This window comes from Myodes glareolus, chromosome X (genome assembly GCF_982192425.1).
Source record: "Myodes glareolus chromosome X, mMyoGla1.1, whole genome shotgun sequence".
Taxonomy (NCBI): domain Eukaryota; kingdom Metazoa; phylum Chordata; class Mammalia; order Rodentia; family Cricetidae; genus Myodes; species Myodes glareolus.
Window position 1 is genome coordinate 131,036,828 of NC_142053.1, and position 12,397 is coordinate 131,049,224.

General features: G+C 51.1%; 1 protein-coding gene across 1 annotated transcript in view; it reads left to right on the forward strand.

Annotated features, from left to right (window-relative positions):
• The first annotated feature begins 475 nt into the window (after nucleotides 1-475).
• Nucleotides 476-12,397, forward strand: part of Dgkk (diacylglycerol kinase kappa) — a 123,753-nt gene continuing 111,831 nt past the window's right edge. Inside the window, exon 1 of the mRNA XM_085684309.2 lies at nucleotides 476-1,226. Coding sequence (XP_085540435.1) covers nucleotides 606-1,226 — 621 coding nt within the window. The 5' untranslated portion in view covers nucleotides 476-605. The remainder of the gene's footprint in view (nucleotides 1,227-12,397) is intronic.

Sequence of the window (12,397 nt, forward strand, 5' to 3'; positions counted from 1 at the left end):
AAGTGGATAGGGAGGGCAAGAGGTTGGTCCCAGGCTAAATCCACCTGCTGCTGAAGTGAGAGGGCAACTACCTTATGGAAGCTGTTAAGACCAGCAGCGGCTCCGTAGAGTAGAGTGTAGAAGAATTGCAAAGACCCTCAACTTCTCTGTCTCTCTCTCCCTCTCTGTGTCTCTCTATCTCTGTCTCTCTGTCTCTGTCTCTCATTGCTGTCACTAAAGAGTTAACCCCGGCCGGGCTCCAATTCCTCCCCAACAGGCACTCCACTCCCCCTCCTCTTTTTTTGCCCCCTCCCTTCCCGCGCACGTCGCTAAGAGGTCATCAAGCGCTCTGCCCAGTCGCGTTCTCAAGCCTTACTCTTTCCCGCCCATCAAACCCGTGGCTGCTTACGGAGAGGTGTGCGCTCACCAAGGGGCGTGTTCCAGCTCCGGGAGACGCTGCGCGCCCCTGGGTTAGATCAGAGCTGCGCTAGCCATGGAGCGAAGCGGGTGCAAAGTTTGGCACCCCGCAAAGGGATGTCAGATAAGCGTGGGCGGACCGCCCGAGGGCTCTTCAGCCTTCCAATCTTAGGGTCGCTGACTGCCTGGACCCCAGACGGTGTGCAGCAATGGACGGGGTAGATTCAGCGGCCCAGGGCACTGCCCAACCTCAGGATGGAGAGCAGCCGGCCGAGTCCCCAGAGCCGCCACCGCCGCCTCCCGCTCCGCCGCCGGCTCCGCCGCCGCCGGCTCCTCCACCAGAACCAGAACCAGATCCTGCTCTGGGACCCTGTCCAGAGCCGACTCCAGAACCAGCCACAGAAACAGACGCAAAATCAACCCCAGAGCCGGCCCCAAAGCCGGACCCAGGACCAGACTCAGAGCCGGAATCAGAGCCGGCCCCAGAACTTGTCCCAGAGCCGGCCCAGGAGCCGGCCCCAGAATTTGCCCCAGAGCCGGCCCCAGAGCCGGTCCCAGAACCTGACCCAGGTCCAACATCAAAGTTGGCCCTAGAACCGACTAGAAAGCCTACCCCAGATCTTGACATAGGGCTGGTACTAGAGTCAGCCCCAAAACCTGCCAGGAAGAGGGCTCCAAAGTCGCGCCCTGAGCCAACTTCAGAGAGTCCAAGGATGAGTTTAGCACTACAACTGTTGCGATGTCAGATAGACTCTGGAGAGAGAGGTCGAAAGTCATCTCCATCTCCATTGCCATCGCCCAGAACGCCACTAACTTGGTCCAGAATAAAGGTAAGAAAAAGACCCCTTGGGGGAGGGGGCGGCAAGGTGAGGTCGGATGGCTATGGAGTTTGCTGGACTCCGGGCATCCCTTGAATCATTTTGGCTGCCACTCACTGACCAGAAATATGTGGGAATGGGAGAGTCTGGGGAAGCGAGAAGTGTCAAGGAAGCGGGAAGTGCTTGGGAGGCGGGAAGCAACATGTGGGAAAAAAGAGTAGGTTGCTTGGGGTTAGGAAAAGAGGCGACAGCAGAAGTGGGAGTCAAAGCAGTTTTCCCCATGGGAGGAAATGACAGTGCAGTGGGTATCTATGTCTTTAAAAAGCCGTGAGAGGCACCCCCAGGGAACGCAAGATACCTGAAGTATTTGGGGCTGGCTCAAGGTACTTAAGTGGATGAGCCTGAGGGAGGAGGGTGATGGGACACACCTCTGCCACAGTCACTGCCGCAGAGGCCCAAGCTGCAGAGCCTCTGCCTGCTAGGCCCCCTCCCTGCCAATGAGGAAGAAGAGGTATATCAACTGAGATGCTGTTGAAGACACTCTAGGGAGGTCCCTGGTGCCTCTGTCCACTGCTGGACACTGGTACTCCAGGCAGAGGCAAGGGGAAGGGCGGCGCCCACGCGCACTGCAGGGGAAGGGCAAGATTCGCTGGGGGGTGGGGGGGCATGCGTGTGTTGAAGCCACCATTCTGTCTGTCTGCAGGATTTCCCAGCAGGTAGGTGCAAACACAGTGATACAGTGACGCGAGGCGTCACAAGCAGGCAACTGTCATCCTGAACCAGGACCAGTTGGAATAGTACTGCAGTCCTTGTTTAGAGACGTGAAAACATGAGTTGGGGTTTGTGAGCAGAGTGTGTGAACTGCAACTTTCGTCTCTGCGCTCTACCGCAATTCCGTGTGAAACACCACACTTAACTAAGGGGCGCGGGGCGGAGGGGATGAATGAAGGGTCCGCTGGCACTAATCCAAGTCAGAAGAGGGAGGAAGGTTTTCAATGTCTATCTCCCGTCTACCTTATTTTCTCCCTGATCTGGTTCCCACCACGTAAAACCGTGAAAATCACGATAATGCGCATCCCTCACCTTAGCTTCACCCTAAGAAAGATACACAGGCAGAGGCACAAGCAAATAACACAACATGCCAACAACGGCAGCCTATCCTGCCCCTTGGCAGGGCTAGGGACATGTCTTGGAAATCCTGCTTCTGTGGACTGCACACTTGTAGAATGCAGAATGCAGGTTTTTTTTTTTTGGGGGGGGGTAGAACTGGCATCATGAAATAGCTTGCCAAATATCTGCAGTGATAAAGTCTGCAGTGAAAGTTTCAAAGAAGACAAAGGGGTGGCCATTTATTTCAGTACATAAAATGGGATGATGGTGACTTGGACAATTCAAAATCAGGGATGGAGCTTTCCCCTTCCTGCAGATACCCTCCTTGGGGAGATCTCAAGAAAGGGAGGGTGGGTAGCTAAACCCCTTGATCATCATACTCCTGAGACTAGCCGTTGTCTCTTTGGAAGGGTTTGAATTAAGCTGTTGAGTGGGAGATGAGCAAGAATCACCTGACCTGTGGCCATCTTAAGTGAAATTTGAGGAACCAGGCTGAATAACTACTGGCCTAGCCCCTTAATTACCTGGGTGGTCTGCAAAGGCATCTTTCCTTTGGCCTCAGGAAGAAAGACGGGGGTGGGGGGCAGAACCCCTTTTCCAATTCCCCAGTGGAAAAAAAAAACATTCTCTGAAAGCACATTCTACCAATTTGACTGGAAAATGCCTGCTGCCAGATATGGAGGATCAAGGCAAGGGGGCTCAGGGCAGTCTCCTTTATATAGTAACAGTTCACATATACCGGCTGGGTGGCCACCCACAACACACACCCATCCACCACCCACACACATACACACACAACACACCCATCTACTCACCCACCCCAACAACCCAACTCCCTCCCATACAACACACATATCCATCCACTCACCCCCCCACACAACCCGCTACAACACACACCCATCCACCACCCGCACACATACACACACAACCCACCCATCCACACCCACACACCCAACCCTCTTTCATACAGCACACACACACTCACCCACACAAGCACAACCCCTCACAACACACACTTGTCCACCACCAACCCCACACACCCAACCCCCCCCACAATACACACCCATCCACCTACCCACCCCAACACACCCAATCCCCTCCCATAGAACACACACGCAACCATATACTCACCCCCACACACACAACCTACCCACAACACACACATCCACCCATCCACCCCCCACACCCAACCCCCTTTCTAACAACACACACACACCCAATCCCCTCCCACACAACACACAAAAACTCAATTCCCCTCCCACACATACAACCCACCCACAACACACATACCCATCCACCACCAACACACATACACACAAAACCAACCCACAACACACATACCCATCCACCACCCACACACATACACACACAACCCACCCACAACACACCCATCTGCTCACCCACATACATACACACACAACCCAGGCACAACACATATCCATCTACTCAACCACCCCAACACACCCAACTCCCTCCCATACATCACACATCCATCCACTCACTCCCCCCACACAGAACCCGCTACAACACACACCCATCCACCAACCCACACACAGACACCCAACCCCATCCCATACAACACACACACCCATCTACTTATCCCCCATAATCCACCCACAACACACACCCATCTACCCATCCACCCCCACACATCCAACCCCTCCCATACAACACACAGACACCCATCTACCAACCCACACCCACACCCAGCCCCCCACAACACACACCCATCCACCACCCACACACCCAATCCCCCACACAACACACACTCACATCCACCCACCCACCCACACATACTCAACCCCCCCACAACACACACACACATCCACCCATCCACCCACCCCCACCCACCCAACACCCCACAACACAAACACACAACACACATCCACACACCCCCACAAAACAAACACACATCCACCCACCCCCACTTTCACACAACAAACACACACAACACAGACATTCACCCATCTCCCACTACATACCCAACCCCCTTTCATACAACACACACACCCAACCCCCCATACAACACACACACACACCCATCCACCACCCACACACACACAAAACCTACCCACAACACACATACCCATCCACCAACCACACACATACACACACAACCCATGCACAACACACCCATCCACCCACCCACTCCAACACACCCAACTCCCTCCCATACAACACACACATCCATCCACTCACCCACTCACCCCCACACACAACCCCCTACAACACACACCCATCCAACACCCACACACATACATACCCAACCCACCTACAACACACACACTCATCCACCCATCCACCCACACACACCCAACCCCGTTTCATACAAAACACACATACTTACACACCCCATACAACCCCTCACAACACACACCTGTCCACCACCACCCCACACACCCAACCCCCCACAACACACACCCATCTACCCACCTACCCCAACACACCCAACCCCCTCCCATACAACACATAAACACCCATCCACTCACCCACACACACATACAACCCACACACAGCCACACACCAATCCACCAATCCACCCACACACACCCAAACCCCTTTCATATAACACACACACACAGTCCCCTCCCATACAACACACACACCCATCCACCACCGCCCATACACATACACACAACCCACCCACAACGCATACCCATCTACCAACAACTTCACATACCCAACCCTCCCACACAACATACACCTATCCACCCACCCACACACCCAACCAACCTCCCGCACAACACACACACACCCAAACACCCCACAACACACACACATCCACCCACCCACCCCCATCCTCTACCCCCAATCCCACCACAACATCCCCCAACACCCAACCCCCCACAACACACACCTATCCACCAAAACCCCACATACACCCAACCCCCTCCCATACAACACACACACACCCATCTACTTACCCCCACACTCAACCCACCCACAACACACACCCATCTACCCATCCACCCCCACACACCCAACCCCTCCCATACAACACACACCCATCTACCAACCATCCATCACCCACACACACCCAACCACCCCAACACACACTCACATCCAAGCACCCATCCACCCACCCACACTCAACCCCCCTACAACACACACATCCACCCATCCACCCACCCCCACTCACCCAAACCCCACAACACAAACACACACAACACGCACATCCACACACACCCAAACAACACACACACACACATCCACCCACCCCCCACTTTCACACAACAAACACACATAACACACACATACCCATCCACCCCCATATACCCAACTCCCTTTCATACAACACACACACCCAAGCCCCTCCCATACAACACACACACAACCATCCACCACACACACACAACCCACCCACAACGCACACACCCATCCACCCACACACACCCACACCCAATCCCCTCCCATACAATACACACACACCCATCCACTACCTCCCCACACACAACCCCCCCACAACACACATACCCATCCACCACCCACAAACATACACACACAACCCACGCACAACACACACCCATCCACTCACCCACCCAAACACACGCACACACAACCCACTACAACATACACCCATCCACAACCCACCCGCAACACAACCCATCCACCCACACACACCCAACCCTCTTTCATACAACACACACACACTCACTCACACAAACACAACCCCTCACAACACACACCTGTCCACCACCAACCCCACACACCCAACCCCCCCACAACACACACCCATCCACCCACCCACCCCACCATACCCAACCCCCTCCCATAGAACACACATACAACCATATACTCACCCCACACACAACCCACCCACAACACACACATCTACCCATCCACCCCCCACACCAACCCCCTTTCTAACAACACACACACACACCCAACCCCCTCCCATACAACACACACACCCAACCCCTTCCCATACAACACACACATCCATCCACTCACCTCCCCACCCCCACACACAACCCCCTACAACACACACACTCATCCACCGCCCACACACATTCACACACAGTCCACCCACTACACACACCCATCCACCCATTCACCCCCACTCACCCAACCCCTTTCCATACAACACACACACCCACCACCACTCCCCACACAAATCCCTTACAATACACACCTGTCCACTACCACCCCCCCACACACAACCCCCCCACAGCACACATCCATCTACCTACCCACCCCAACACACCCAATCCTATCCCATAAAACACATATACACCCATCCAATCACCCACCCACCCACACACACAACCCACATATAACACACCCCCATCCACTCATCTACCCCCCCCACCCAACCCCCTTTCATATAACACACACACCCAACCCCCTCTCATACAACACACACACACCCATCCTCCACCTCCCCCCCCACATACACACAACCCACCCACAACACACACCCATCTACCCACCCCTCTACATACCCAACCCCTCCCACACAACACACACACCCCCAACTACCCTACAACACACACACCCATACACCCAACCAACTCTCTCCTGCACAACACACACACCCCCAACTACCCTACAACACACACACACATCCACCCACCTCCCACCCCCAATCCTACCACAACATTCCAAACCCAACCCCCCCACGACATACCCCCATCCACCAACACCCCCCCACACCCAACCCCTTCCCATACAACACACACACCCATCTATTTACCCCCACACACAACCCACCCACAGTACTCACACACAACACACACATCTACCCACCCCCCCACAACACACACACATCCATCCACCCCACTTTCACACAGCAAACACACACAACACACACATACAACACACACACACATCCACCCATCTACCCCCACATACCCAACCTCCTTTCATACAACACACACACATCCAACCCCCTCCCATACAACACACATACCCATCCACCACACACACACATACACAAACAACCCACACACAACACACACCCATCTACTCACCCACCCCAACACACCCAACTCCCTCCCATACAACACACACATCCATCCACTCACCCACCCACACACATGCACACACATTCTGCTACAATACACACCCATCCACCACCCACACACATGCACACACAACCCACTCACAACAGACACCCATCCACCACCACACCCAACCCTCTTTCATACAACACACACACCCACACACACACAACCCCTCACAACACACACCTGTCCACCACCAACCCCACACACCCGACCCCCCCCACAACACACACCCATCTACCCACCCACCCCAACATACCCAACCCCCTCCCATAGAACACACACACAACCATATACTCACCCCACACACATACACAACCCACCCACAACACACACATCCACCCATCCACCCCCCACACCCAACCCCCTTTCTAACAATGCACACACACCCAACCCCCTCCCATACAACACACACACCCAAGCCCCTCCCATACAGCACACACACCCATTCACCTACCCACCCCAACACACCCAACCCCCTCCCATACAACACACACACATCCATCCACTCACCCACCCACCCACACACACACAACCCCCTATAACACACACACCCATCCACCATCAACACACATTCACACACAATCCACCCACAACACACACCCATCCACCCGTTCACCCCCATTCACCCAACCCCCTTCCATACAACACACATAGACCCACCACCACTCCCCACACAAATCCCTTACAACACATACTTGTCCACCACCCCTCCACACCCAACCCCCCCACAGCACACACCCATCCACCCACCCACCCCAACACACCCAACCCTCTCCCATACAACACATACACACCCATCCACTCACCCCCCCCACAACCCACATATAATACACCCCTATCCACCCATCTACCCCCACACACCCAACCCCCTTTCATATAAAACACACACACCCAAACCCCTCACATACAACACACACACACCCATCCTCCACTCCCCCCCCCACATACACACAACCCACCCGCAACACACTCCCATCTACCCACCCCTCCACATACTCAACCCCTCCCACACAACACACACACCTATCCACCCATCCCCACACCCAACCAACTCCCTCCTGCACAACACACACACCCAACTACCCTACAACACACACATCCACCCACCCCCCACTCCCAATCCCACCACATCCCCCAAACCCAATCCCCCCACAACACACATCCATCCGCCAACCCCCCCACATCCAACCCCCTCCCATACAACACACACACCCATCTACTTACCCCCCCACACAACCCACCCACAGCACACACCCATCCACCCATCCACCCCCACACACCCAACCCCTCCCATACAACACACACACACCCATCTACCAACCCACACCCACACCCAGCCCCCCACAACACACACACACAACACACACATCTACCCACCCCCCCACAACACACACATCCATCCACCCCCACTTTCACACAGGAAACACACACAACACACACATACAACACACACACACATCCACCCATCTACCCCCACATACCCAACCTCCTTTCATACAACACACACACATCCAACCCCCTCCCATACAACACACATACCCATCTACCACCCACCCCCACATACAACCCACCCACAACACACATACCCATCTACCACACACACACATACACACACAACCCACGCACAACACACACCCATCTACTCACCCACCCCAACACACCCAACTCCCTCCCATACAACACACACATCCATTCACTCACCCACCCACCCACACAACCCCTCACAACACACACCTGTCCACCACCACCCCCACACACCCAACCCCCCCACAACACACACCCATCCACCCACCCACCCCAATACACCCAACCGCCTCCCGTAGAACACACACAAACACCCATCTACTAACCCCCCCACACAACCCACCCACAGCACACACCCATCCACCCATCCACCCCCACAACCCAACCCCTCCCATGCAACACACACACACCCATCTACCAACCCACACCCACACCCAGCCCCCCACAACACACACACATCCACCCATCCACCCACCTTCACCCACCCAACCCCCCACACCATGCACACACACAACACACACATCTACCCACCCCCCCCACAGCACACACAAACATCCACCCACCCCTACTTTCACACAGCAAACACACACAACACACACATACAACACACACACAACACACACACAACACACACACATCCACCCATCCACCCCCACATACCCAACCTCCTTTCATACAACACATACCCAACCCCCTCCCATACAACACACATACCCATCCACCACCCACCCACAACAGACATACCCATCCACCACACACACACATACACACACAACCCACGCACAACACACACCCATCTACCCACCCACCCCAACACACCCAACTCCCTCCCATACAACACACACACCCATCCACTCACCCCCCCACACAACCCACCCACAACACACACATCCACCCATCCACCCACACACACCCAACTCCCTTTCAAACAACACACACACCCAACCCCCTCCCATACAGCACACACACACCCATCCACCACCCCTACACACACACATAACCCACCCACAACACACACACACACTCTCATCCCCTTACCCCCCCACATCCACCCACACCCCTACACATCCCCACACTGTCCACACACCCATCCACCCACCACCCACCCCACGCACCGTTTCAAACAATACAGGTCTCAGTATCTACAGAAATTCTTCATAGCAAGCATGAAACTAGCTTAAATATTTTAAAGAAGAAAGAGGCGAAAGCAAGAGGCTGAGAATATGACTGCAAGTTTTTCTCAGGTAATATTGCTAGCTGATATTTCAATAATCAAACCAACAAATCAATAAATGATAAGAATCTTCCTGCCTGTACTCTGTTCTGTTTGCAGCATTCAGTAAGGTTTCCGGACCTACTAGCTGCAGTTTGTGCAGACACTAGAGACTGCTAAAAGGAGCCTCATGTTTTCTTTCCCAATAGCTACCAGGGTTACAGTGTGTGAACCAAACCTATCTGCTCCTTCCCTTCTAAATGTTCTGATTCCCAGGAAATGAGCTTTGGTCTCCCACCTGGTGGCAGTAAATGTAAGTAAAGGATGTGTGAATTGGCTCTTTAACAACACTATGACTCTCTTGGGGGGCATGGGACTTCTATGAAGTTGATCATATTTGTTTCTCTCTCCTCATTTGGGCCTGAAGAAAGACAGTTTGTATTTTTTATTTAATGGATTTTAAATTATAATCACACTGTATGAGTGACTGATCAAAATGTGGGGTGAAACACACATTTGTGACTGTGATTTGTGGGTGGAAGGGTTTGTGGATCCCTGGTAATATTTGTAGTAATTACCATCACCACAAAACTGTAAAAGTACAGTCTTTGTCCACAGAGCTGATGTTTTGAGCACATATTTTCTTATAAAACACAGAATTTTTCAAAATTTTATGATCATGTGTGTTTATTATTGTGAAAATTTTTTTATATTTTCTGAAAATAAAATAAAAATAAACTAAGATTTGGAACCACCAAAACAACAAACATTTATCATATATGATATTGGGTAAGCCTTACTTGATTTTTATTAGCTTACCTGTTTCTGAGTTTTTAAAAAGTAGGGACTACCTTTTTCAATAGCTGGTGCAATGCAGTGCTCCTTGGTTTTGTTCAGTAAACACTTGCTGAAGCTTGGAACCTATCAACGCCATTTCCAACAACACAGAGATTGCTGCTAAGAATAAATGAAAATATATTTTCATCAGTGAGAATTAAATGCTTATCTAAATAGCCTGATATATGTGTGTATATATGTATATCCAAGAAATTAAGTCGATTTAATATTATATTAAATACCTAACATATGTAATATTATGTACACATGCATATGAATACACACACAAACATATATATCCCTTAAATAAATGAAGTCAGCTTACTAATATTCAGAATTGACATTGAAAATATAATTAAGAAAAATATTATTAGCAATTTTTTAAAAATTATTTATTTATTTATATTTTATGTACATTGGTGTTTTGCCATGAGTCTCCTGGAACTAGAATTACAGACAGTTGTGAGCTGCCATGTGGGTGCTGGGAATTGAACCCTGGTCTTCTGGAAGAGCCATCAGTGCTCTTAACCACTGAGCCATCTCTCCAGCCCCTTATTAGCAATTTTTAAATAGTTAAAAAGTGTCCTTATCCCAGCAGCAGCAGACTAATGGGTGATGTCACTGGTTTCAGGGGTAATACTTCTTTTCTTAAGTGCACAGAATATCTTCAGTAGCCATAAACAATTTTAGAATTATAGATTCAGATATTTAACCTGTTGAAGGTCAGGGCGAAATTATTTTCTTTCCTCTTAGGTTCTGTTACCATTTATTTGCTATATTCTGAGAGCTCTTGAGTATTTGCTGCAGGATGTTCTCAGAAAAATAATGAGGTATTTAGTCAGTGCATCTTTTTTTTTTCTGAATGTAGAATTTATATGTATTTGTAAAGATCTCCAGCTGGGGATTCTGCAGGTCTGTCAAAACAAAGGGCAGAACCTTTACCCACAATACCTCCCAAGAAAAGAGAAAAAAATCTACAGAGGCCAAAGAGCACTATAGGAAGGCTTGCAATTTTTTTCTGCTCACATGTTTCTTTACAATTTATAGAATGCTTTCCTCTGTGTTGGTAACTTCTTTAGTACTTAAAAAAATAGAGATACAGGCTCCTTAGTTATTAAAATTGATCCCTAATCTAAATTTTATCAAAAGGAAGTCCAAAATGAATTGAAAGAATTGTTTTTTAGTCATTATCCAGGCCCATGAAGTTATTGTGGAATTGAAAAAAAAGAGACACCATCTTAACCGGTATTTGGACTCTAAAAGATCATGGAATTTATAAATCTTGCATGCACCCTATAGCCCATGCCTGTTCTCTGGTGCAAATTATGGAGGCAAAAACCAGTCCTCCAATCGAAATCTCTAGCCGTCTCTAGGTTGCTCTGGGTTGTTTCTTCCAGTTCCAGGAGACGTCCAAGACAAAGAAAGTCACTCAAGACAGAAAGGAGGTGAGTGGCTGTCAGGAGGAAGGATGGAGGGGAGATTAAGGTGTACGA